This window comes from Pezoporus wallicus, unplaced genomic scaffold, assembly GCF_028554395.1.
Source record: "Pezoporus wallicus isolate ANWC-B61680 ecotype Strahan unplaced genomic scaffold, APGP_CSIRO_Pwel_v1 contig_6274, whole genome shotgun sequence".
In the NCBI taxonomy this organism is placed as follows: Eukaryota; Metazoa; Chordata; class Aves; order Psittaciformes; family Psittacidae; genus Pezoporus; species Pezoporus wallicus.
This window is the reverse complement of record NW_026635738.1, coordinates 1,388,987-1,416,911: the sequence shown is the minus strand read 5'-3', so window position 1 is coordinate 1,416,911 and position 27,925 is coordinate 1,388,987. Positions and strand designations below refer to the sequence as shown.

Sequence of the window (27,925 nt, the reverse complement as noted above, 5' to 3'; positions counted from 1 at the left end):
GGTGTAAATCTGTGTGGGACATGCAAGTGCTGCTCTTCCCAGCTGTCCAGGAAGGACAGTGTTTTAAAACAACAGCTGCTCTCAAGACAACAAAGCCTCCCTGTTCTCTCTGATGAATTCACATGAAACTGCTTAAAACCAGACCCAGCCATCCCCACAGGCAGAGGTGAATGGCATCTGCAGGGCCCGAATGCAGCAAGCACTGCATTTGCAGTGGTCCGTGCTGGGGGAAGGCAGTGTTCTCACTCTCCCAGGCAGGGTCTGGATGCCCGTTCATCAGCAAGCTCAATTCTTAACGATTTCAACACTAATTAATCCCTTCTGCAACATTTGCTCAGTGGTGGATCAGAAACGTCATGCAGGGAAGCAATGAGAAAGGAAAGGAAGCCACAGCACCAACCTGTGCACTGAGATCAGGTCACGCCAAGCACCATCACAGAATCTGAGCACAAACCAAACATCACAATTGAAATCTGTGACCTTCTGGATAGTCACTAAGTAGCTGGTATATTTTAGCTAATAGTTAGCAAACAAACATATCCTAGATCTAATCCTCCTGTGTCTTTTTAATAGCAAAAAGTCAGAATAAGAGGCCTATATGGGAATTCACTGCTTGAAACCACTGACACAAGTCTGTTCAGTTCAGTTTGTTCACACAGTGATACTCTACCTTGCTTTTCTTGAAGATCAGGCTTTGATTGCCCAAGATTTTAAAGCCTGAAACTACAGACATAGAAAGTGCTTCTTTTTGGAGTCTCCAAGTTTACAGCTACGGAGAGTTATTCCTCCCGCACACAGTTCCAGCATAATTGAAGTGAGGTCAGTGAAACTGGATTTTCATCACTTTCCTCAAGACCAGAATTCCCTCCTCCCTCGCTGAGCAAACAAATGAGGAGTATTTTCCAACAAAACATCAGGAACTGAAAAATACAACAATTTAAAAATAGTTCCAGTGACAGCTCCCTGACACTGGGCAAAGAGCACTTTGGAAGGGAAAAACAAGACATTTAGCAGCGGTTGGCTGCCAGTCAAACATTTCCAGCTATTCAAATCAATGAAACCCCAAAACCAAATGAATTATATCTGGCTTTCAGTTTGTGACACATGATACTGAACAATACCAATTGGGACACATGGGATGAGTGCTTTCCAGAGACAAAACTGGGGAAAACCCTTCCATCCTTCAGTTGTTCCACTTTCCAACAGAGCCTAAAACTCAATCGCTTCATGAGCAGTTCCTAAGGAGGAAAACCTAATACATACCAATACCTGAAGGGGCTACAAGAAACCTGGAGAGGGGCTTTGGACAAGGGCCTGTAGGGGCAGGCCAAGGGGAATGGCTTTAACCTGCCCGAGGGGAGACTGAGACGAGCTCTTAGGCAGAAGCCCTTCCCTGTGAGGGTGCTGAGGCGCTGGCACAGGGTGCCCAGAGAAGCTGTTCATCCTGGCAGTGTTCAAGGCCAGGTTGGACACAGGGGCTTGGAGCAACCTGGTCTAGAAGAAATTGTCCCTACTTTAAGATGATCTTTAAGGTCCTGTCCAACCCAAACCATTCTAGGGTTTCATGAGTCTGTGAAAACCTGGGACATAATTCTCCTAGACACATGGGGAGGGCTGTAAAAGAAAACTGGGATCTCAGAGTAAACAGGATTTCTCCCCCACCACAGAATTCAGTGAACAGAGCACCGCTGCAATCCCAACCACCCATCCAAGCTAAGCTTTCCAGTCAAAATACACCTTTGATCTCATGGCTGAGCGCTCGGCCCTGGCGCGGCGGTGGCAAACCTCCCATTGCCTCCGAGAGCCAGGACCGCGTCCAGCCCCTTCCTTAGGTAATCGTGTGTCAACATTTCCAGTGTACGCCTGGCTGCCTGTCAGCCAGCTGCTTAGGAAATGCCTGCAGACCAACACTGACATTTTAAGCTTTTATCCATTAGAAACCCCCGAACTTCCCTCCGAAGCCTTTCCAGAGTGCAAAGGTACGAGACCTGATTAGAACAGGACAGTATCAAGAAACTTTCCCTGAAGAAAATGAACGCTAGAGGTCAATCTAGCAACTTGTCCCGGAAATATATATCCCTGGAATCAAATATTACAGACTTCTGCTGTGTACTGTGCACCTCTCTAACTACATCCAGATTCACTGGCCTGGCAACGCGCTTCCTATCTAACAAGAGTTCCTTCTATTCTTTTGAATTTGTTCTTGTCTCACTGTACAAGAGTGTTTCCTCTTCTGAAGCTTGCTCGGGTGATGGCTGTCCCGCTTCACACAGCCCGCTAATGTCCTTAACTACCCGTTTCTGAAACGAAAGGGGAAATTGGCACTTGTGTGTGGAGTCAATACTGGAGGCCAAATGTGTCCCTGATGTAACTCCACTGCAGCTGGTTGAGTTAGATTAAAGATGAGTGAAGAAACAGAGGAGCAGACATCTCCATGCAGATGAAAGCCCAGCTCGCTCAGGATCTCCTGGCTCATGGATAAATACAGGGTTTCAAAGAAGCAGCGGGGAGCCAGCAAAGAACCAGGCTGGGATGTGAGTGATGGGTTTGTGACTTGCAGCCTTGAAGTCTGATTCCCTTCCAAAGTGTCTCCAACTAATAGCAACGGGGATGACTTCATTACCTGTGCCTCAGGCTTTCTTCATCTCATCTTCTGAGCTCACATTCTGAAGGAGCTTGTGGCTACAAACTCCCACCAGCTATTTATGCTTCAATCAAACCCATTTTTGTGTTATTTTTTTCTTTATCATTAAATACCCAGTTATGCAGTTTCAGTAAATTTCTTCCTTCCTCTTCACTGCTCTTCACAACAGAAATAAGATGTAGCCCTGCCAGCCTATCTCAGCCTCCCCAGTGCATCCTTCTTTAGCTCATCCCCTGCTCCCCTTTTATAAGCCTCCTGTCTCAGCCAGACTCAATGGATACACAGAAAGAGAGGCTTTGCTGACACAGGGGCTGCTTCCACTGGGAAAACCAAGGGAGATTCAGGGCACAGAAGTCAAGTCAGATGAAAGCCCAGATCCAGCAAGGAGTGTGTTTAAACACAACATTTCTCCCAGGGAGTCACCGGGATGGCTCGTGTGCTTCGCACTGAACACATATGTGAGTGCTTTGCTGAACCCGGGCCAAAATGCAGTTGTTCTTTATGAATGCGGGCCAGATCCTGTAACACTGAGTAACGCCGATGAGTAACATTTATTCACACAAGTGGTCTCTGCGGGGGAGGGCTGCCAAGTCCTGGCCCTGTACAATTTTGTCTTTAGCAAGCAGCCAGAGCAGAGCTCCATATGGCAACGCCGACTCCTCACTCAGCAGCTTGCCTGCTGCCAGCTCCTCGGTGGAAATGGCCCAGCGAGGCAGAAATGTTCCAGCACAACCTTCGGGTTACAATTACCTTTACAAAGCTGCCACATAAAGGCCTTAAAATTCTTCCAGGGAGTTTCTTCCTGCTGCAGCTGCCTGTATGACCATGGCAATCCTGACTGCGGCCAGCAACGCTCTCCCAGGGCAGCTGCTTTCCCAAGCCATTCCCAGGCAAAGGTGTCTCCCAAGGCATATCCATCCTTAGTGCCTAGCACATCCCACGACTGCCATAGAGGTGATGTGCTAAGGGGAAAAGCCTCTTATGCTCCTCTTCAAGCAACCTGAAGCTTAAGCTTGTGCAGGGACACATCTCTGATAGCCCTTCCTGGTTAATGCACACACAAGACGCTTAGGAGGGGTATGAGAGTAGTTTGGCACGGAGATGGATGCCTTGTGCCACCATGCAGCTGTTGTGCATTAACACCCTTGCTTCAAGACAGGCAAAACCGGGCAGAGCTGAACAGGAAACCTCCCTTCTCATTGACCTCCCCTGCAGCTTGCCCCTAGAAGCTGGGGGTCTCTTGATGCCTCACTTTGGTAGATTTTCTTCTATTAAAAAGTACAAGGGAAGATGCAACCCATCAGCCAGTTCCCCTGTACCACCCCTCATCCCCATCCACCTGGGAGTTAGTGCAGCCAAAGGCTGGAAGCACCCAGAGGCTCTTCCCATGGGCTGACAGCAGCTACCAGAGGGAGCAACCCCTTGTTACAGCACAGACACAGGGCAGGGGCCCCACCAGCCCCAGTGTGAGCTACACCAGCCTTGAGCATCCTCCAGCACCACAGGGATCCTGCAGCAGAGAGCAGCAACTTCCCATCCAGGAACCCGCAAGCATCCCATGCTCTCTCCATCCTTCCAATCCCCTTTTCCAAAGGGTCACATATACGCAATTGCCAGCAAAGATCCATAACAGGGGCTTACATCTAGCAAAGGCCTCCAGAGACTGAGCAGAAGATTTAGAAGATGTACCTGCCAGAAAGGACTGACAGTAGTCAGTGAGGAGCGTGGCCATCTCACATCCCTCACCATCACCAGCTCCCCACCAGCTCCAGCACATCACTCAGTGCCATCACCCTCCTAGGGTGTCTAGGCATACAGCAAAGCCAGCAATGACACCAGAGGGACAAAAGCCACACCAGTACCCAAAGTAATGTGGACTAAACCCAACAGGGTCAGGTCTGCAGAGCACTGAGGCAGGATCAGCCCAAACCAAGGCTCATGGTGAGCCTGGCTTGCCCTTATGGAGCCTATCAGCATCCCACAGCCTCAGCCCTGCCGTGTGCGGTTACTGCCAAATCAATATCTGCGTCTTCCTGGTAAATAATTGTGTCAGTGGGATGTTAATGGTGCACAGTGCTCGTGGTGTCAAGTCAAAGCTTTTTTTGACGAAGCAAAGTCATTCATTTTCCTCCCCCTTTCCCCCCACAAGCCATCCCAAATGCACAAAATGGGCTCCAGACCCACCTCCTACAAGGAAATGAGAACCAGCCCCAGAGGATCACCCAGCAAGAAGCCTCTGTTCAGAGATCTGACGCCTCTTCAAAGACAGAGGAGCAAATGTGCTCCTACCTCCGCTGATTTATGAAGAACGTCTGCGTCACCGATGCAGGGGAAACGCTTAAACGCTACCAGAGGGGAGAGGAATCGAGCTCTCGCTGCCTGTGTTTTGGGGGTTGCACTCAATAACCCCTCTATTATAGTTTGCTTTCATATAATTCAATCTATACTGGGTTTTGAAACAAAGCAACCGGGTGACTGCAGCCCGTACTGCTGGGTTACATGCTCACTAGCGAAACGCACACCAATGTCACCGCTGGGACCATCCGAGGGCAGGCAGGATGTGCCAAAAGGGGCTTTTGAATCGCATGTGACAGCAGCCGGCCTAGGACCATGTTCCCATGTGCAGTGGGATGCAGGGAAAGCAGGTGGCTGGTAGGAAACAGCCAATGCCACCTCAGCTGGAGCAAAGCCAGAGCCATGGGTACCCAGAAAGGCAGGAGAAGGCTGGATGAAGTGAAGGGCACAGGCCAAGAGTGTCGTCTGAAGCCACTGTTTCTTTCCTTCCTCCCCCTCTGTGCTGAAAAACTCTGGGTGTAAATTGTTCTAAGTTATCTCCGTTTGGTTTTAATTTCTGCTGATGCCCCAGTGTTATTTATGCCCTTGAAATATAGAACTAGGCACATGTACAGCGTTGTGGTCATGAAATACAGCCCGCTGCATATAGTATTCATTGATCAGCGCAGTAAATAAGTCCAACAAGCACAACTCATCCAAGCGAGCAGAGGACGCTGCTGGAGGCTGCCCATCTGCCAGGGCTGGCAGGATTGCATCAGCAGCACAGGCTGACAGAGCTGCTTCTCAAGTGCTCTTTGCCATCCCAAATGAAGCCAAGAGAGGCAGTGCAGTTCTTGGCTGGCACAAGGCTCCCAGTCAGGGTGGCCAGCACTGCAGGGACATCCCTGGGGACATGGGATGCTCCCTGCTCATGCCAGAAGGGCAGTGACAGACAAAAAAACAACTGCTTGACTGCATCCAGGCAGGAGAAGAGACACCAAGGGACATGCAGCCACCCAGGGAGCTGGATCCCCACAGCACCCTCAGCACCATGCACTCCAGGAGGCCACTGCTAGAAACAAAAGCTCCCTGCGAGGGTCATTTGTTGGTTTGATTTGACCATGCTTGAGGAGAAGGGGAAGGCAGCACATAACAGCCCCATGTACAAGCAATTGCTTGATTAACATAGTTAATGTCTGTGAAATTTATTCAATGTCTGAATTCTTGCACTTCTTCCAGGGGAAAGGCACCAGGGGACTCCGATACTGCTGTCCATGCAGAACTGTGTCTCTCAGCTGTCCCAAGTATTTCACAGAATCTTAGAATGGCTTGGGTTGGAAGAGACATTAAAGATCATCCAGTTCCAACCCCAATTTCCCTGGAAGCCCTCCCTGTCCTGCAGCAAGAAGAGAGACAGGGAAAGTCAAGCGCAAGGCTGGGTAGATTTAGTGTTGCTACACTGAGAGTCATTTATCTTAGCTCAAAGGTGAACTGACACCATCCTCAAGGACAGGAGCTTAACAAGCACAGTAGGAGGACCTGAACCGGATCTTGACCTGGTCTAAATCACACAGCTGCACTGAACCAAACAAGGCTGATTTATGCCAGCAAGAATCCAGTCTCTTAGGCACAAATTCATGCCCAGCTCCTACAGCCACAGCACTGCTGGAGCTGCCTGTCCACACCAAGCAGAGCTCACCCCACTAATACTAATACCATCTCTCCCAGAAGCCCAGCACAGAGCCATGACATGACACCAACACTCAGACTCCATGGAACACTCACACCAAGACGTTGCATTGACTTCAGCAAGCAGCTTTAACAGCCTGAGTGTAAAATAAAGACCCTCAGAAGGGGATGTGCTGCAGCAGACCCTCCCCTGGCTTTCACAGGGCTGCCCATCACCACAGGATGCTGAGCATCTGAAACACAGCCTGGTTTTAGGAGAGACCCTCAGCACCATGTGATACATACGGGATTGTCCCAATGGGCCCTCATGGGCAGCTCCTCTTGGCTTTGCTGCAAAAACATCACCTCCCAGAGAAGATAATCTCACATCAAACTCATGTCTCGGCCACGAAGCCAGTCTTGGAGAAGACCCCAAATATCAGGGACGGGAGCAGGTTACAAGGGAGTTGTGAAACCAGGGGATTGCTGCAGCATCCTCACACCCTCTGCTAACAGAGGGGCCCTGCACCTTGCAGCCTCCCCACTTGGGTGCGTGACAGCACTGTTGCAGTCACATCTCCTGTGATGCTGCAGCTCTGGCCCTGCTGATCCCAGTTCATCTCAGGGCAGTGTTTCTGAGCAGGGTGGAACACACACAGCACAAAAGGGTGCTTTCACCAGCTCTGCTCCCTTGTACCCTGGGGCGAGTGCAATACCCTGACGCCTCTCACGAGGGGACAGTGCCTTCCAGCTTAGCTGGACACTGCCCCAGAGAAGATGGGCACAGCATGAGGCACCCTCGAGACCAAAATAGCATAAGCTGTGGGACAGCTTTGCCTCCAGCCAAGGCCCCTGCATTACCTTGCTGCCTCCACACACCGGGGCCTTTTGGCTTCTCAGGCTCCCTCCAAATCCTTTCTGGCTCCACAGACACAGAGACAGATGGCAGCAGATACCCACTGGCCCTCAAACACTGTCCTCAAGCTTGGTACCTGCTCCTTTCCACCATCAAGGAAACTTCCACAGCCCCAAGGAGCCCAAGCATCTTCCACCTCCTGCAAAATACCCCAACTCACTTCCAGGGCTGAACACAAAGTGCCCACTGCCACACATGCCCATGCACACAGCATCAGTGGGAGGACCAGCACCCAGCATGCTCCCCATCACCCCAAACCCTACAGATACTGAGCAGAGCCACTTCACCTTGGCCCACTCCCTGCGTAGGAGCTGGTTGCCAAGCTCCGACTTGGATCCAGCGACAGACTTTTGTGCTTTGGCTCATGGATCCTGAAAACAAGGGCTTTAATCATTGCTTGCTTTTCTGCGCCAAGAACCAAAATTGTCTTGTTAAATACAGTAAGTGATCAGTGCTCGCAGTAAAGAACATTTCAATGAGTGCTTGTGTGGGTAATTATTTCAGGCTTGCCTCTCTTCCCCTCTTGAGAAAAATTAAGGAATGTGGAAATTATTGCAAAGCCTCTCTGGACTTGGAATGGTTTCTGCCGCTTACAGGCGCTTGCTCTGGGCACTGCTGCAGCCTGTGCCTACATCTGGTTGTACATCACCCTGCTCACCAACAGCACCGGTGCCTGGGCAGCCTGCGCCAGGATCACACCCTCCACAAGGAGGTAAACAGCTGGCCCTTAGCTCGGACAGGTCTGAATAGGAGCCAGGCTGAGAGAGCTGGGCTGGGTCAGCCTGGAGAAGAGAAGGCTCCTTAAGGGGAGACCTGAGAGCAGCTCCAGTGCCTAAAGGGGCTGCAGGAAAGCTGGAGAGGGGCTTGGGACAAGGGCCTGTAGGGACAGGCCAAGGGGAATGGCTTTAACCTGCCACAGGGGAGACTGAGATGAGCTCTTAGGCAGAAGCTCTTCCCTGTGAGGGTGCTGAGGCGCTGGCACAGGGTGCCCAGAGAAGCTGTGGCTGCCCCATCCCTGGCAGTGTTCAAGGTCAGGTTGGACACAGGGGCTTGGAGCAAGCTGCTCCAGTGGAAGGTGTCCCTGCCTGTGGCAGGGGTTGGAGCTCGGTGAGCTTTAAGGTCCCTTCCAACACAAACCAGTCTGGGATTCTATAACTGGGTGTAAGGATGGGGAGCTCTCTGCACTCACAGAGGGCAGAAATGAGCTCCAGAGTGAAGGCATTTGCCCACCAGCCAGCTGGGCACATAAACCTGCACAGAGGTGTTTATGCTGAAATTACCCAGGGACTTGTTCTGCCTTTTAAAGCTTCATCTGCTCACCCACATCCTCCTGGAGATTTTCCCTCCTTCATCCCATGCACCGCACCAAGACTGCCTTGTACAATATCCTATTTGAGGCAAGAGCTGAGATTCCCACTGGCTGCGAGGGGTGTGCTGGGATGCGCTGTTCCTGCTTCACTGGGAAAGTTATTCGTGTAATGAAGGGGAAGAAAGTACCCCATGAATCACTGGCACACCAGGATGTTGTGATGCTCTGTAAATAATCCAGGGATCCGATATTATCAGGATTTAAGCTCTCTCATTAGGTTTAAGCTCCGGGAGCAAGGATGGGGATATAGGCTGGGGGTGCTGCATGTCCCATCCGTGCTGAGGCTGCCTGCAAGGGCAAGCGATGTGTTTGCAGACGGAGGTTATTCCCTCTCTTCCCGCTCCCCCATGGATGGGCTTTCCCAGCCTTTCCAGGCTCAGCGGAAATCTGTGGGTGCCAAACCCTGCTGTGGAGCGTGCTGCGTGTGGAGCTGCCTGTGTTTAAAAGCCAGTTTTGTGTGTTTCTCTCTAACCTTAACCCTTTCTCTAGGCATGAGTGCAAACTGATGCTGTTCCTGTCTAAGGTTTCTCTCTTCCTCCTGCTGAGGTTTCAGCCACCAGCTGCTTTTGCAGAGGAGGAGATGATGCAAACCTGGCTGCGAGTGGGCTGGGGGCATTTTGCTCAAAGGGAAATATCCCCCTTTTCCAGGAAGGCATTCCCTGGAACAGGCAGCATCACTGCAGTCTGCTCTCTTGGTCCCTTCAAAGCTGGACTGAGTGACGGCATGGCTGAGCAGCATCCTCCTCTGAGCGTGAGGTTCCCCGCCCTGTCAACTCCATTGACACTGTTGATGCCGGGGCTCCCTCGGCTTCCACAGCACTCTTATCTTTGGGAAGAATCATAATAAAAGCTAAAAGGCAACTTGAACAGTGCAATATTAGAGAGGGCTGGAAGAGAAGTGCTGGGAGAAAAAGGTTCCTGCCTGGGGCTGGGGCACAGCTCAGGATGCCAAGCACAGATCCATGGCTGCACTCAGGGATGCAAAAGTGGGGAAAAAACCTGCTAAATCAGTGTTTTATGGGTTTGGCTGGTGTGTGCCCATGCGCTGTGCTCAGACAAGGAGGGGACAGGCTTACAGAGCCTGGCACAGCCGAGACTTCTGTTGCCTTTAGGACAGGTACTGGGGTTACTTCACACAATCTGGTTTGGGTTGGAAGAGACTTGAAGCTCACCCGGTTCCAATCCCTGCCACGGGCAGGGACACCTTCCACTAGAGCAGCTTGCTCCAAGCCCCTGTGTCCAACCTGGCCTTGAGCACTGCCAGGGATGGGGCAGCCACAGCTTCTCTGGGCACCCTGTGCCAGCGCCTCAGCACCCTCACAGGGAAGAGCTTCTGCCTAAGAGCTCATCTCAGTCTCCCCTCTGGCAGGTTAAAGCCATTCCCCTTGGCCTGTTCCTACAGGCTCTTGTCTCGAGCCCCTCTCCAGGTTTCCTGCAGCCCTTTTAGGTATTGAAAGGCTGCTCCAAGGTCTCCTCTGAGCCTTCTCTTCTCTGCCCCACTCTTCGGAAGGCGTGGGGGGACCCATCACCCGCGCACAGGGCTGACAGGAAGGGAGTCATTCCTGAGGAGCATTGCTTCTAAACCACTCCAATATGGCAAGGCAATGTTAACCAGCTGGGAAAACGCTTTAAAAGACCCTTAATTAAAGGCTGGCTGTTGCACAAGCTCCTTTCCCATCCCCACCAGAAGAGTTTCCCGGCCGCTCTCCCGCTGCCCTCCATCCCTCACACTTTCTTTCCCGCTGGCATCTGCCAGCAGCATGCTGCGGCTGCTGCGGGGTGTCTCTGCAGCAATCAGCCCCTGCTGTCACATGGAAGTTTGCACTCGGAGCAAAAGTGGGGGGAAGTGGATAATGCTCTCCCTGTTGGCTTTCAGGCAAGGCTGGAGGCTGCAGCTGCCTGTGTGGATGATGGTGATGGGGCAAAATATCACCTGGTCCTGGTCTAAACCATCCCTCACCAGCTACAGTGAATTAGGGCTGAATCAGACCCTCCAGCACCATTGCTCACCCCTAACATTGGCCTTCACATAATGAGCTGTGGTACCTCTCCGTGCCCTGCCACAAGCCAGCTGCAAAGCCTTCATCCATCCATCCCCCTCCTCCTCCTCCTGCCCACTTTGTGTGTCCATGCCCTCCAGGAAAGGAGCAATGGTGGCAGTGCCCCATCCCACGCATCTCCTTCTACCCCATACCAGGCAATGGGGGTACATGATTAAGGTCTGGAGCTTGCCTCCTGCCAGGGGAAAGCTTGCCACAAAGGCCCCAATTCCTCCTCTCTATTGATATGAAGTGATTAATTATGTGAGGCAGTGTTGCTGTTTCTAATCAAAGGAAACTAAAATCAGAGCTCTCGCCTCAGCCAAGGGAAGTGCTGAGCTTGTGCAAGGGTGCACAGCCCATGGGGCAGCTCTGCGGGGCTGTGCTGCTCCCAGCCAGGATTCAGCCCCCTCACACAAGCACAATCACTGCTCTTGGAGTGGGCAAAAAGGATGCTGCAAGCAAAGGGACATTCTTCTTCCTGACCCCATCTGTCACAGCACCTCAGTGAGCCCACGTAGGATGGGGACAACCCCATGCACACAGAGGGGGTGACCAGAGCATTCCAAACCACCCCTGCAAGCGAGTTCAACCTGCACAGGAGGATGCTGAGACTGGCATCCCTTCTCCTCCAGAAACCACGTCTGCTTGAATGCACAGGCAAGATTGAAGACCTGAACAGAGGAGCACCTTGCATTTCCAAAACGGGTCAAAGACGACTTCTTTTTGCACCAAGAAATGCAAATAAACTCAGCAGAGCTGGTTTCCTCCCAGCAGCCGCATCACTTGCGCATCTTCCACATCTGCTTTAGGGAGTCACAGTGTTTGGGGACCCTGCAGTGGGGTCCCTCAGAGCCACCCTCGCAGTGGGGGCCCAGCAGCAGTGTGCCGTGTCCCGGTTCAGACAGGTATTTATCCCATCAGGATGCTCACAGATAACTCATTTGGTTCGTTATTTCAGTAATTACTGTTTCCCTGCGAGCACCCTGCTGCTGCTCACAGGCTCCCAGAGCACACAGGCGGAGCTCAGCTTACCCCAACCATGTTGAAGCAGTGAACAGCCTCACCCAGCATCAGGGCAGAGGTTGAACCACAACAGCCCAGCTCGCTCCTGCGTTAGACACAAGCACCATGTACTCTGTTTTCTTCCTTACATTAATGGACCCCAGGGCTGCCTACACCTGATGGTGGTTATTTGTGCCCACATGTGGGATCCAGCCCATGCTCTCCATGACTTGGAAGCCACCACCGGGCACATGGTTGCAATTACAGCAGCCTCTCCCTCAGCGTGGGCATTTTCTTGTCTATTGGGGAATATGGCAGTTATTTTGTGTATGGAGATGGGAACCAGAGCAGAAGCCAATGGAGATGGTGCTGCTCAAGGGCTGTGCATGGTGCCAAAGGGCTTGGTGGGAAGGCAGGACACTGTGAGGAGACACTTGTGTCCCTCACAAGGGCTTTCTCCTCTGTGCTGGCTGGGAAGCAAGGCAGCCACGGGGCACCCTGAGGAAAGAAGCAGCATGGCTCTGGGCATCCTCAAGCATTGGATAAGCAGGGATTTGCAGGTTATCACTGGGAAGCACAGCAGTGTCCTGAAGGCCACCAGCATGCACCAAAGAAGCACCAGTGACCCTGGGGAGGAGCATTATTGCACCACGGGACAGACAAAGCTCCTCTTGGACACCCCAAGCACAAACACCAGATACCTTGAGGTGCTCCAGCACCCACAGGCACTCTCTGAGCACCACTGCACACAACCACAATGCTCCATTCCAGACTGGCCCTAGAGCCCCCACAAACAGCACAATGGATGCCCAACATCCCCAGCAGTACCCCCACATCCCCTTACCAGCCAGCTCCTGCTCTCAAACCAGGACAGCACTCAACACCCAGAACTTCAGGAATGATTTAGCCTCCCATCTCCCTGCATTTATAGCCTGCAGGTGCCCCACACACCCCAGCAGCACGAGCCCCACCTGAGGACACTGCAGCAGGCAGGGAATGGGGATGGATGGGGTGTTTCCAGGGCAAAGTTGGCTTCCCCTGGTTCTAAAACGTTCCAAAGCACTGTAAGATGAAATGTGTAATTGCAAATCAGCCCTGCTGCTCTCCTGCAGACCTAAACAGAGACAGGGGAGGTTTAATGTCTTCCTTTTGGACTTTTTTTTTTCTCCCCTCCTATGTTTGTTCTTTCCCTCCTGTCGTAAATTTGGTATAAAAGAAAAAGGAGTAAATAAAAGCTTTGGAAAGCTCTTGAAACCCTGCTCTTCCCGGCTTATGGAAAGGGAGGCCCAGGGCACAGGAACCACAAGGTTTTGGATAGCTGGATTCTCAAAACAAGAATAGGGTTAGAAATGGAAACTTTGGTTAACCGAGATGGGGATGAAAACTTCATTCCACACTTGGCAGCAACGCTGGGTCTCCATCATCCTCTTCACAGGCACTTCCCCCATGTATCCTGGTGCCCCAAAGGCATCTTGCCATTGTCCTCTGGGCAAGCAGATGTGGGCACACCAGGGCCCAAACTCTTGGGAGCTCCTTTAGGAACAATTCCCCAGGGAAGCACCAATGGATTGGGTGCTCACCTGAGTTTTAATCACATTCCCAGCAGCCTGGGGGTTAAATATCACCTTCCAGGTTTGGGATTCTTATCAATCCTAGGTAGATACAATAAGAAAGACCTAAAAGCATCCGTATGGGACCGTGTCCCCTCCCCAGCAGTCGCAGGCACACAGAAGACATCTCAGCATCATCTGTTTAGAACTTTATTTCCTTGTGCAGAAAGACACAGGGTGATGCCTGTCCCTGAGCCTCTGGGAGTGCTTCAGAACAATTCCTGTCCCTGTAACACCTCCCATGCACGGGGGTGAGACCCCCAAATCCTGCCCGCACTCATCAGCGGCAGCCCCAAAGCTGGGGTCCATGGGCTGACACTGATGAGTACAAAAGCCACTGCAATGGGGGGTTCAGCTTAGGTTTCCCTATGAGCCCACTGCCTGTTATCAGGGGAAGGGGTCCCAAATATGCTCCATCAAAGAACCTACAATAAAGAGGCAGTTTCTTTTCCTTGGTAGTCCTGAGCTGTCAGTAAGATGGCACAAGAGCCGTGTGGTGTCTCCACTGATACCTTCACTATACCAATTGCTGATTCTTTCCTGAATCTAGGGGTTTTATTAGGTGGATGAGGCAGTGATGGCAACAGTGGCTTCTGCTCTGCCTAGACATAAGAAACACATGATGCACTAGCACACTGTGGGATCTCAGTTAGGCTGGTGAAGGGAACCTACCTGACCTTGGGGAGCAAAGCATCTTAGTGGAGCTTCAAATCACCACTGCTCCAGCAATGCCCACCCTTCCTTTGCCTGGAAGCACATCACTTGAAAGCACCAGAAACAACCAAAAACTCTGCCATGGTGGGCATAAGGACATAGCCCTGTGCTTGATCTCCGAGGAAGAGCCTGGAGATTTCATCTTCCTCCTTCCTACCCCAAGCTGCTTTTATTGTCTTGATCTAATGAAGTGCAGACTTCACCTGGACAGACCCATAAGTGGCTCCTCTCGGAGGCAATGAATACAAATACTTGACCTCATGAGCTGCGGGGCAGCAATTAGTTTAAGCAGGGGGTTTGTGTAACACTTCAAAAGTCTTAATACTTGCGGTCAGCCCCGGCACCGTATTTGCCAGAACCTATTGAGTAGTCTTAATGAGTCTGCAAAGCAAGCTTTCAATACATTTTGGGTCGCTTCAGATGCTTTAAATGGCATAGTCTATATGGTATTGTGCAGCTTTAGAAAGGCCCGGGCTTTAAAAAAGTATGGGTCCCTTTCACAGGGCAGACAGAAACCATCTTTAGAGCCGGGACCCTTAACGTTTTGCATATCAATATGGCTGGGGCTGAATGCAGTCACTCAGCTGAGAAATAGGATCACTATCAGCGCTTCCAGGCTTTCACAGGCACTTGGGAAACTTTAAAGCCCTTGGTGGGGAATAATTTGGTCGAATGTCGGGGCTGGAAACAAAACCTAAACAAGCGGAGCGCAGTCCATCATGCGGAGCTGCCAGTGCTGGGGACAACGGGCTCCAGCCGCTCCACATCCAGCCCCCAGCGGGTCCGTGGCCTGAGCACTCGCAGTCCCAGGGGGGACCCTGCAATGGGCATGGGGTGCTGAGCCCACCCTGCATCGCTCAGAGGGCTCTGGGATGTTAATCAGGAGAAACAGCCCTGATTTCATCTCTTCTTATTATTCTTTTACAATATCTCCGTTTCTTAACCGGGGCCATAAAGACCCCAGGTGCTGGCACCACAGTGATGGCATCTGTGTCTGTCCCTGTGCCTCTCACACACACATAGACCAACAACATGATGCTCTGAAACAGGCAACTGTTTGCATTTAACTCCAACATCATGTTAAGCCCATCCCTGCACATCACTCGTCCCAGGGGATGAATAGAACAAATGTGTTCAAACTCAGCTATAGCCTGGAGCATCAATACAGAAAACGTGTCACCTCCAAGGGGCACAAAGGAGGGACATGGGAGCAGGGAGAACTGTGTGGGATAAATCACACTGTGCTGGTGTAAAACCTCCCTGGAGCTGGGAGGAAAGGGGCTGGTGCCTGTTGTGCATCCTGGGAGAAGTGGTACCCACCATCTCCATCACCCATGACAGCAACAGCAAGGAGGGGAGGTGATAGCACACCTGGCAGGACAGGCCAGGTTGGATGGCCAGCTTTGGGATGCTGCACGATAGAAGAAACCACAGCCAAAGTGTATTTGTGAACAATACAGAGCAGGAGGGCCCTTGAAAACATGTAATTAGCTCATTAAAGAGACAAATACAAGTCACTAATGAGATATTAGAGTTAATTAAATGCTTTCCCCATCTTTAATTAGGGGAAAAGTAGTTAACTCAGATTAAACTAATTTCTGCAGCCTCCCATGTTGGCTCTCCTATGGCTGCAGGTTTCAAAATCTATTGTGATTATTGAGCTGAAAGGGCAGAGGCTGGGGTTTTGCCTGCTTTGCTTGGGTGAATTAGAGGGAAGCAGGGAATTTCATCCTCAGGGTTAGAAATTCCCTGCTTTATCATCTGGGTTACTCCAGGAACATAAGAAGGTATGTGATATACAACTCCCTCTCCCTCTGCAAGGTCTCTCCCTAAACCCAGACCTGGCATTTATTCAAAGCTACTGCCTCTAATTGCTTTCCTTAACTAAGGAAACTCCTGCAGACTGTTTTCTGTCTTCAAAACATACCCCACACATGGGGTCTGCCCCTCGGCCAGCCTCACCCACTGCCCCACACGCCCCAGAGCCCAACTGCTTCCCAAAGCTTCTATTGTGGATGGCAGAGGTGTCATCCCCACGCACACACGTCCCCCCATCCACACACTTAACCTGCTCCCACTCCCCAGCCAGAACGGTCACAGTTAATAGAGATGAGCACGATTTATATGGAAGAATATTTAATCTGGTTGGGGAGGGGAGAGGGGGCATCTGTGGTTTTATTCTTTAAATATTTCTCTCTACTCCAGAAGGGTCCATTTCTCACCAGAAAAGGTCCAATATAAATTAGAACGAAGGGAGGAGGTTGCTGGTGGGGTGGCCATGGGCATCCCTGGACCACGGTGGTCACGAGCATCCCTGGACCGCGGCAGCCACGAGCATCCCTGGACTGTGGTCCTGGCCCCCCACACTGCTGGGGCAGACCAGGTCCCACCGTGGCAGCCTGCCCTATGGATGGCTCAGTCCCAGCCAAAGTCCTGCCCTGTCATCTGATAAAACTTCATGTTGAAGGGTCTGTAAAACTCCCGCAGGCGCTGGACCACCTGCACGTCGATTTTGGGATGCGCCCGCCCCTTGGATTTCCCCAGGCAGCGGGGCTTGCTGCTGCCCTCTGGCTTCTTCAGGCAAGGAAAGCCCTTGGTCTCATTAAAATAGAAGTGTTTGTCCGTCACCACCCTCTTGAGACCCAGGAAGTCCTGGACACGGCCCATCTCCCCGGCCGGGTCGCTGACGAGCCTCTCCCCACTGACAAAGAGGAACTTGGAGAGGGGGAAGTACTGGAGCCAGTTATCCAGGTGCTTGGCGTAGATCCCGATCCTCACCGCGCTCCAGCTGGTGTCGATCAGTCCCGTGCTGATGTTTTTGAAGGCCAGGGCCTGGAAGCTGGGGATGGTGGGGTTTTTGGAGAGCGTCTGTGTGTAGTCCGAGATGGCGCGGGTGACCGGGTTCCGCACCACCACGATCAGCTTTGTGTCCCGGGACATGTTGTAGATGCGCCGAGGAGCCTCCTTGGTGACGAAGTAGCTGGGAGTCTTCTCCATGGTGATCTGCCCCTCCAGTGTGCGCGGCATCAGGCTCCTGGGGAGACAAAGGGACCTGGTCAGGGCTCAAGGCACAGAGGCTCCGATGTGGTGTTGTGATGGGAACACACAGGTGCAAGCCCCAAAACGCAGCTAGGAATGGCCAAGGGTCTCCAATCACAACCACCTCTCTCCTTCCCCTCCTGCCAGTGAGCAGCACTGCCTTGTCACATCCCATCAGTCACCTCCTCATCTTCAAAAGCCTTTGAGGAGCCCCCATACCTGGGTCTCTCCTTTCTGCTCACCTTGTCTCAGCCTCCCCACCAGGCTCTGCCCCCAGTAAGGGACTCCCTGCCACTGTCCCTCCAGCAGCACCATCCAGAGGGCACTTGCAGGCAGTCGGTCCCCTTCAGCCTCCTTCCCAACCCTGGAAATCCCTCCCGCTTCTTCCTCCTCACCCCAGTGGGTTACACACACGTTTTGGGATGGGGCTGGTTTCTTCCCATCCCATCATGTCCCAGAGGCGCCAACGCGTCACATCGGGTTGCAAAGAGGAAGATCTCGCTATGGGGTGTGCATCCTCAGGCTAAGCCGTAGTGAGAGCTGGGGATGGAGATGCCCACCAGGGCTCCCACCTCCTTCTCCTCCAGCCAGCAAGCAGTTAAGGCCAGAAAAAGACTGTTTCCTTCTTTACAAAGAGGCAGAAAACCCTGTCAGGGCCCAGCATTGTGCTGGGTAGAGCTCACTGCCCTGATTGTTCCCTCCTGCACTTTAATGAGGCGTTAATTGCCGGAGAAATTACCCAGCCCTGAGGAGAACCAGGGGCTGCAGAACAGGTCCCTGCTGTCACCAGCACAGGCACCTGCCCCAGAGCCCTTCATGGGCAGGGGCACCTTCCACTAGAGCAGGTTGCTCAGATACACATAATGCATAGAAAGAATAAGCATGGGGTTTTGCTCCTAGCTAGGACTTTAGTTAGCAGATGGCAGAGCACTTAACCCAGCAGGCAAGGGCTGGTTTACAACGGGAAACAGAGGCACCAAGTGATGACATGGCTTGTGAAGGAGCTGCTGTCTAAATGCCTGCATTCACCCAGCCAGCAAACACCCACTGTCCTGGCCCAAGATCATTTGTATGGGGCAGCAAGCACACAGAGATCCAACCCAAGTGGTTCTATACCCAAAGGGATCGTAGGATGAGCACCAAGGATATTAACTGTGACAAGGCCAGGTTGGATGCAGGGGCTTGGAGCAAGCTGCTCTAGTGGAAGGTGTCCCTGCCTGTGGCAGGGGTTGGAACTGGATGAGCTTTAAGGTCCCTTCAACCCAAACCAGCCTGGGATTTTATGTTAAAATTAAGCCAATAAAAATCAAGTCTAACTGAGATGTTTCACTTGACCAAAAGGAGACAGCTGGGACTGGGCACTGTTTCCTACAAGGATTTTCCAGTTTGCCTCAACTTGGAAGAATTCTGGTTTTAAAACACAAGGTGCCCACGGGGCTGCTCCAGCCTGTGTCCCTTAGGGCTTACAGGAAAGGCGAGGAGCATCCCCCTGCCCCATGCATCCATCTCCCTCACCCAGGCGGGGGCTTAATGATGCTTATTCAAGGCCAACCTGACCCACAAAGGGCAGGGAGAGCTCCAAAACCCTGCTTAGGGAATGGTGGCAGCGCAGGAGGATGAGGATGAGGATGAGGATGAGGATGAGGATGAGGATGAGGATGGACCTTCCCACCTGGGTCCCACAGCAGGGCCAGCTCTTGGCAGCAGCACAGGGGTTTTTAGTGGTCCCCATCCCATGCTCCATCCCACAGCAGGAGGGGACCGGCCATGCTGCAGCCAGGGCTGAGCTGTGGGGAAGCCAAGGCTCTGCCCAGCCCCATCTGTTCCTTATGTAATGGGAAAAGGCTTGAGGTTTCTGGGATTTTTCCCCTGGACGCAGGAAAGAACACTTTATTAAAAGCATTTGCTGGGCCCTGCACAGCTCCCTCCCCCAGACAAGAGGCAAAAGCCACTTACGGCTTTCCCCCCTCTTTTCCTTCTATGGTTTTGGGCAGCGCCACTGTTTTCCAAGCCACTTCTGATCCCTGGATCCTGTGATGCCCGAGCAGGCGAGATGCCCTGTGGGGTACATGCATCCCAGGGCAGCAAGGTGTTTTCCCATCCTTTCCAGCACCTTTCCTCACTGCCCCACATAACTGTGCTCATAGAGGTGCGCACTGTGGGCATTGGAGGTGTCCAAGGCCAGGTTGGACAGGGCTTGGAGCAACCTGCTCTAGTGGAAGGTGGGGTTGGAACTGGATGAGCTTTAAGGTCCCTTCAACCCAAACCACTCCCTGATTCAATGATTCCCACTGGGAAGCACCTTCCCAAACCAGGATCAAGCTCTTACAGCCCCATCCCCTGCCAGGAGCAAAGCAAACCCAACAGGACATCTCTGAACACAGCTCCTAGCACCCCTCCAGCCTGCTGCTTGGGCTTCCACACCAGCAAAGTGTGTTTAACACTAAATACACCAAGAAACCTGGCACAGGGGTTGCCAGGCTGCTCCAGGCAGCTCCTCTGGGTGGGTTGTTGAGGAATTTCTGCAGCGCTTCCCTGGCCCTTTCCAACCTTTTCCAACCCTATTCTGTGACTCGATGATTCTGTAACACTGGGGTCTCTGCACAGCAAAATAGCTCCTTGCAATAAAGCATTTATTAGTAAGCCCTTGGGATGACGTGATTTGGGATCCCAGAGAGTCCACGTGAAACTGCTTTTCCTCAAGCTGTGCTCCAGAGCCCAGCACTGGTTGTACCCGAGCTCAGGAATGCAGGGCTGTGCCCAGCTTTGGGACAAGGCGATGGTTTGGGTTTGCTGCTGTTGCCATCATGGTGTTCCCAAGGACATAAAGCAGAGCGATGGGAGCCAGATGCCTCAGTAAAAGAGTCAATAAAAGCCATTTCACCCTGTTTGTTCCTTATTGCAGAGGGACAAGGGCCAGGGTGAGCCTCATGGTGCTGGGACCATCACTAGGGGTCTGTGGGGTGGAGGGGCCTCCTGGATCCCCCTCCTCACAGGCAACGTGCAGCCATCAGTACCAGCATCTTCCCTGCCCTCATCCTGCTGACCAAGGGCTTCTCAACTCACACCAACTGCACCTACTGTAATTAAAGCAAACCACAGCATCCTTGGCTTAATTAAAATGTCATTAAAACAGAATCATTAATAAAAGCCCATGGTGGGGCAGGGATTCCCAGCTCTGCTGGAGCTGCAGTTCCTGTGCGTGTGAGCCGTGATGGGGTGCAGAGACCTTCCTCCCCACTAACACAGCCTCATGTCCCCAGCCAGGAACAGCAATAGGGTAGTGATGTTCCATGGAACTCAAGGCTGGTCCATCAGAGCCATAAGCTCTGCAAACCAGTGCTTACATGGACCCTCAGGTAGGTTTTGCTTTAAACTCTTGGGTAACTCCACCTCCACCGACCAGAGGAGCTGGATCCCAGCATCACCCCAGTACCACATCACAGCAGCAGCCTCCCAGCAGTTATGGTGCAACACCTCCTCTTCCTCAGCAGCTCAGTCACTCCCAGCCACTTGCAAGATAATTGCGGTACTTCACATTTTCATTAACTCCTTACTACTTCCCCCTAAATGACCCCAGTTAATTATTGCTGACCCCTGTCTCCCTCCAGATCTGCCTTAAACTGGCAAAGAGCAGGCCAGGCTGCTGCAGGCCCCATTTTAGCACTGGAAACTAAATTCACAGCCAATTCTTAAGAGAGTGCATTGGGAATGCTGAGCATCACCTACAGGTACATGACACTGCAGGGAGGGGGAGCACCTCAGAAACCTTGGAGGGGAAGCGTACTTCAATGTATGCTCCATGTGCCCCAGAGGAAGGATGAAACTCTTTTGCCTTCCTATTAAGCTGATCCATTTCAATTTTAATAAGTAGTAAAACCACTATCTGAGAGGCATCAGAGGTGGGGTTTCCTAAAGAGATATCCAACATGTGAAAGGAAACAGCAAAATCACAGAGAGGGATCGAAAATGTCTAAATTTACACATCATTTGATTAAGTTTTCCTTTCAATCCATCCGGGTGAACCCTTCTCATCCTCCTCCCATCCTCCAGGCTGTGGTCACCTCCTGCTCTGTGCTGGCTGCTGTGGCCATGCACTGAGGGCTGAGCCAGCAAGTCTGTAGCATCCCCTTATTGCTTCCAACCCAGATGCAATTCAAGGGATTCTGAAGCTCTCCAGGACATTCCCTCTATTATAATCAGTGGGAATTTGCAGATTTGCTGTGCTCCCAGGCGCCCTCATTTAGATGAATTACCTCCTCTGCAGAGGTAGCAAGGTGCAGTAGCTTACAGCCCTGATGAAAATGCAGAGAGCTGCATGAAATAATCAATAAGCAAAGCAAACTTCCAAATACTGGGATGACAAAACTTTCCAGGGTCAATCGGTTCAGGATTCCTTGACTCTGGCGTGATTTTGTTGCAGATGAAGGAGAACTCCTCCAGCATCAAGCTGAGAGCATGCAGTAATGGATGTGCCCATCAGAGGACAACCTCAGTGATAAAGTCTCCAGCCCAAGCGTACCCCTGTGTTAGCACCCACCCACATTAGCATGTGGGATAATCCATGACTCATGCCCCAAAACACCAGCATCATTGGGAGTATGAGGTGAGGCCCCAAAACCCCAGTTAACCACAGGGTGACGGATGCCATCCAGATCAGGGCTTGCAGGCCCTATGGTGTCACTAAAAGTGGAATAGAAAAGAGGGGGAAAAGCCTTTCCATTATTATTATTAAACACCCCAAGTGCTGACAAAACCAGCCCCAACAAAAGCCAGCGAGAGGCCAGGGGGGTTCTGCTGCAGGGGATATGGTTGAGAGCTTTCTGCAGGACCAAAGAGGCTCTTTCAAGGCGATGAGATGGGTGATGAGGGGACAAAACCAGCCAAGGACAGCCCCAGCTTAGCTCCGCTTGCCCAGCCCAGCCTTGTCTGGGCAGGGGGACACCCACCAGCACCCGGTTCCAAGGCACCTCCTCTCTCAAGGCAGGGTGAGAGGCTGCCCGGGACGGGGCTCAATGAGGGACAGGACCCTTTTTGTGTAAATGTAAAACAGTTTGGAACCAGGAGAGGGGGACAAGGCTTGGGACAGATTTATCCTCTCCCAGCAGACACCCGGTACCACCCGGATCTGCATATGAATCACCCCAACAGGCTTATCTCACCCAGCGGGACAAGGCTGCCTTTGTGGCTGCACGGCAGCTATGAAGTTGTTAAACTGGAACCAGTTGTGTAGGCTTTAAGATCCCGGCCTTTTCCTTCCAGGCAGGGAAAACAGCAGCACCTTTGCTGGGAAGCAAGGGGTGAGAAAGCAGCGAGGGGGATCGGATGTCCAGAGGGATAAATCCAGCCTTGTGTCCCTGCTCGCTGCTCTGCCAAAGGGATGCTGGACCCCAAAGCAGGGTGGGAGATGTGTGGGCAGCCTGGTTTACCCCCCACCCCGGACCCCTCCATCACCTCCTCTTCCCAAAGGAAGCATCAGGGCATCTGTTGAACCACAGCGCAAGGCGTGGAAGGCTGAACTCACCATCAAGCCGCCCAGGAGCAAATTAGGCTGTGTTCCTTTTTATCCCTAATTACTGTGCTATTCCCTGTCTCCTTCCCTGCTGCCCCTTTGGCTGCGGCAGCAGGTCCAGCAGAGCCCCCGGCTCCATCCCAGACCTGTCTCCATTAGTTTTGCTTCTCTCACCATTCAAACCCGTGCAAATGAGGCCAGGGCTTTCCAATCAGGCCTGGCCAGGAGCTAATTGGCTTTAAGCAGGGAAACCTGAATATGGTAATGCTGTGATGCTCCCGGAAGGGGAGCCAAGGCTCGGCTCCTCCATGGGCTGGCTCTGAGACACGTCAATTAACAACAAGGAAGATCATTTATTAATGCTGCTTTGAACCCCCTGCCTTTTGCTCCTCATTAGGGCTTGTACATGCAACATCCCAGTGGTTTGCCAGGTCCTCCACAGCCCCGTTCCCAGCTGGAGCATCCCTGCGCATCCCCAGACATCTCCTCCTGACCCCAAGCAGCCTCTGGCTAAGGCCGTGGCTGGAAGGTCTCTCCACAAGGCACCCAGAGCTCTCCCACTGACAGACCACAGGGAATGAGGTGCCTGGGCTGGGATTCAGGTGGCAAAAGAAGCTCAGAGGAGAAGGAAGATGCGATGGGTTGGGAGGTACCACTGGACAGGGCTGTTCCCTATGGGCTCCAAGCACCACAGACCCTTCGGCAGCTGCTTTGTCCTGCTAAAGACACAGGCTGCAAAGCAGGAGGGTTTGTTGGGGGGGTTCAGGAAGGGCCAGGAGCAGAAGAGCTTTGTGTTTAACTTAACATAAAGATCTGGTTGATGTGGAGCAGGGAAAGGGGAGAAGCTGGAGCCAGCATTAGCATTTCTAATGGAGTGGCTCTTTCACAGGCCACTCGATACCCAGTTTTTAGCCCTGATAAGAACTGGCTGCTTTACCCTTCTATGAAGCCACCCAGACCCTGCACACCCCAAGTGCCCAGCCCCAGCAGGAAGGTGAGAAAAAGGCTGGTGCCCCCAACAGCACAGGGCATTGCACCCTTTCCTGCTCCTGCTCTGACCCAGACCCGCTCCCCTCCACTGCCTGTCATTTGCATCACGATCGTGCTCATGTTTATGGCTGGGGTTGCAATTATGGGCAGCTCAAGGCCCCGAAGGTTTTTCTCTTTGCATGGTTATTCCAGTGGGGTCATTAAGGCCAAAAGGCTCCCGGTGAATGCACAGAACAGCATATGATTATAAGCAGCAGAAATCAGAGTTAATAAGGGAGCTGCTCCTTCCCTGCTCGGGAGGGACAGCGCTGGAGGAAGGGGCTGTTCGGCCTCTGAGAGCATCCATGGGGTTCAGAGATGGTCCCTGCTCACCCTTCGTGGAGCTGCTGGAGGGGGTACAGAGGAAGCCACAGAGCAGCTCTGCTCTGGAGCCAGGCTGAGAGAGCTGGGCTGGGTCAGCCTGGACAAGTGAAGGCTCCTGAAGGGGAGACCTGAGAGCAGCTCCAGTGCCTAAAGGGGCTGCAGGAAACCTGGACAGGGGCTTGGGACAAGGGCCTGTAGGGACAGGCCAAGGGGAATGGCTTTAACCTGCCAGAGGGGAGACTGAGATGAGCTCTTAGGCAGAAGCTCTTCCCTGGGAGGGTGCTGAGGCACTGGCACAGGGTGCCCAGAGAAGCTGTGGCTGCCCCATCCCTGGCAGTGTTCAAGGGCAGGTTGGACACAGGGGCTTGGAGCAAGCTGCTCCAGTGGAAGGGGTCCCTGCCCGAGGCAGGGGTTGGAGCTGGAGGAGCTTTAAGGTCTCTTCCAACACAAACCATTCTGATTCTATGATGCACCAGCACCACTCGGGTCTCTCTGTGCTCTTGGAACCAAGGCACAAAGCCACAGCCGCTCTGGGACTCCTGCTCACCGATGGAATCAAGTAAGGAACAGAGCAGTGATGTGAATCCCCAAAACCCAGCCTTGCTGGGATGCTGGACCAGGGCTGATGGAAGGCAAGGGCAGGGCTGAGCCCTCTCCATCCCTCTGGAATGAAGCACGTCTGCCCGGCAGCAATTAGAAACCCTCTTCTACCGGCTCAGTCCCTTGTGTCCCTTTGATTCCAGAGTCCCGGCATTCCCGGGGGCATGGGGACAGCCTGTGGCAGGTGTCTTGCCTGTGACCCGGGTCAGCCGAGGGCTCTGATCTCCAAATGACCCTTCCCAGCAGTGAATACAGACCCGCGCTCAAACAGCTTGCAGATGAAGGAGCAACAGACTGGAGATGATTTATTCAGGAATTAAAGGTTCAGTTCCCCTCTCAAAGGCTGCGCCTCGGCACTGTCAGCCTTCATTGCACACAATTAAAGGGCTTTGCTGCCCCGGCCCACCACCTCCCTGCCAGGGGGATGAATCAAACACAACCAGCCCCCCTGCACATCCCATCCCATCCCTCATGCATAGGGCTGGAGCACTGGAGAGGACTCACAAACTCAGTGCATGAGTGGCCCTAGGCTCCAGCCTGGGATGCTGCTCCCTCGGGCTCTGTTCTCTGCCAGGGACCAGTTTGGCCCTGCCGGGATGGGGGATGCAGACACTGGGGTTTGGTCCCCAAGGGATGCTCAGGGTTGGTTTTTCTGCTTGGCTCACAGCAAATCCAGCCCTGGTGCCATCCACGCAAAGGCTGCTCCTGGAGCCCTGGATCAATTCCTCCTCTTTGGAACAAGACCAGACCCCCTCCACCAGCTCAGCACCCTGAGGCTCCGAGCAGGGAAGGCGCTGGTCTCATGTAAGCTCACAGCAGCATAATTCCAACACAGGCTTGAATTTCCCTCTTGCACCTGAGCGCGGAGATAAGGATAAACCTGGCATCGCGTGGCTTCCTTTTAGCTCCCTTCTAAGCTGTGAGAACTGACGCGGTGGTTGGGCTGTGGGGGGAGCATCGCTGGCGGGCGCCAGCGGCAGGGATGCAATGAAAAGCTTCCTTCCTCTTGGAGAAGAAAAGGAAGAAATGTGCTGGCAGCAGCGGCTGCTGATAATCCTTTTCCAAGGCTGTAAATCTCCCCGCAGCTTCCCCGGCAAGTAATCCAGGAGATTATTACACCTTTCAACGGGATCAGCCCTTTAAATGCGCTCTCTCCTCCCCATGCATCTTGTGTTTTACGACCTGACTCTGTCTAAGGACAGGGAAACACGAATTATGCTCTTCTGCAGCCAGAGGATGGGCGCCGGTGACAGTTTTAATACCTCAGGTAACGGGGATCCATGGGATGCTCCCATAAATAAGGACAAATTGCTCTTCAAGCTGTGGACTCTGCATCTGGTTTGCTCTGGGATAACCCCAGGGTTATTGGGGTGCCCTGGGTGAGCATAGCGCAATTACATACACAGCACATACTTCTATGCTTCCAATGGCTGTTTCTTATGGAGCAGGCTGTACAGAAGTAAAAGCTATTGCTGGTTCAAAAAATAAAGGAAAACCAATCCCTGGGATCACCAGAAGTCTGTCCAAGGTCTTTGTTTTCAATCCCAAATAGAAATTACACGTATTGGGTTTCACTAAATTATCCCCTCGCAGCAATGGGCTGATCATTCCTGGTTTCCCACCTAGGCGGAGGAGAGCATGGGAAGCACATAAAAAGCCCACAGACTCTAGTTTTGGGGGGGTTTAAGGTTACGTGGCCAGCAGAAATGGGAATTCCTCCCCTTCCTGGTGCTCAGTTGGTCAAAAGGAAAACCAGCCCGGTTAAAAGCAGCTCCTAAAGACAAACAATGAAACACAAGAGCATCAGGGCTGGTTTGCCCATAGCACTGCACTCACATGGCGTGAAGGGTGCAGCAACCATCCCTCGGACCACCTCCTCCCCAGGCATCCCCACTCCACCTCACCCCATGCAGGCAAACTATGGATAGATCCAGTGTGGATGCTCCAGGGATCTCTGTGTCCATGGGGAGACGGTGGTTTTCCCTCCCATGGCTTAACCCCACACAGGGCACAGCACTGCAGGGTTAAAGTGGTGCTGAGGAGCTGGCAGAGGGTGCCCAGAGAAGCTGTGACTGCCCTATCCCTGGCAGTGTTCAAGGCCAGGCTGGACACAGGGGCTTGGAGCAAGCTGCTCCAGTGGAAGGGGTCCCTGCCTGTGGCAGGGATTGGAACTGGGTGAGCTTTAAGTTCCAAAACTATTCCATGAACATCCTCCAGCATTTCCAGTGCATCCATCCTCTTGCTGCCCTACAGTGCCACGTCCCAGGGGACAATGGCTGCAGGTGGTCCATAATGGCCCACAGGGTGGCCTGAGCAGCAAACTCCCAGCTAATTAGCCCAGGGCAATTAGCCAGGGCACAGTGCTGGCAGCAGGACCTGCCCTTGATGGCGCAGGGTCCCTGGCATCCCTCCTTGCCTCTATGATGGATGGAAGGCGAGAGGCATGAGCCCCACATCCAACCCTTGGGTCCCAGCCCCATCGCAGGTGCGGGAGCAGCGGGATCCCTCCTGAGGAAGGAAGAAAGGAGGAATCCACATGTCTGCCAGAGCCAGCCCTTCCCCCTGGGCAGCGCATTGACAGCTGCTTTGATTTGATTTGCAGATGCTGACGAGGCATCGAGACACGTCCCCAGAGCCATGAATAATTTCATGTACTTGCGTCTATTTGATCTCGGTATGGGGCTGGCCCGGCCCCGGCCCTCGTGGAGCCATGGGGAAGGAAGGGGCTGCTCCAGATGGCTGCTCCGAGGCCACCGCCGCAGGGCTGCCTGTGCCCCTATGGCACGTGCTCCGGGGAGCAGAGAGCCCTTTGCTGTGCTCTTTGCCCTCCTCCGTCCTCCCCTCCTGCTCAGCATCCCACTGGCGAGCAAGGGAACCCCAACAGCTTCCAGGGAACAGAGAAGTTCCCCCCTGGCTCCTTCCATTTTCAAGTCTTTCCTGCAGTTTCTCCTCTTCTAAATGGACACAAATGAGGACTTAGAACTTTCTGGAACTGGGAGTGGAAGCCACACGCCAGGGCCACCAGATCCTGCTGGCATCAGCAAAGTTTGGATGCTCATTAGAAAGTAATGCATTTCAGAGTAACGAACTGGTCATAAACCCCTATGGCCCAATGCACAAACCCGTCACTGAACCAGTTCACCCAAGCTCTGCTTGGTGTATACCTTGGCACTACCTGGTAC

General features: G+C 52.8%; 2 protein-coding genes across 2 annotated transcripts in view; both read right to left on the bottom strand.

The window, feature by feature from the left end:
* Positions 1-1,770: 1,770 nt before the first annotated feature.
* MSRB1 (methionine sulfoxide reductase B1) overlaps positions 1,771-27,925 on the bottom strand; it is a 68,919-nt gene continuing 42,764 nt past the window's right edge. The window contains exon 5 of the mRNA XM_057398138.1: positions 1,771-1,781. The gene's annotated coding sequence lies outside the window, so the exon portion shown is untranslated. The remainder of the gene's footprint in view (positions 1,782-27,925) is intronic.
* Positions 16,338-27,925, bottom strand: part of HS3ST6 (heparan sulfate-glucosamine 3-sulfotransferase 6) — a 31,893-nt gene continuing 20,305 nt past the window's right edge. The window contains exon 2 of the mRNA XM_057398137.1: positions 16,338-17,273. Coding sequence (XP_057254120.1) covers positions 16,655-17,273 — 619 coding nt within the window. The 3' untranslated portion in view covers positions 16,338-16,654. The remainder of the gene's footprint in view (positions 17,274-27,925) is intronic.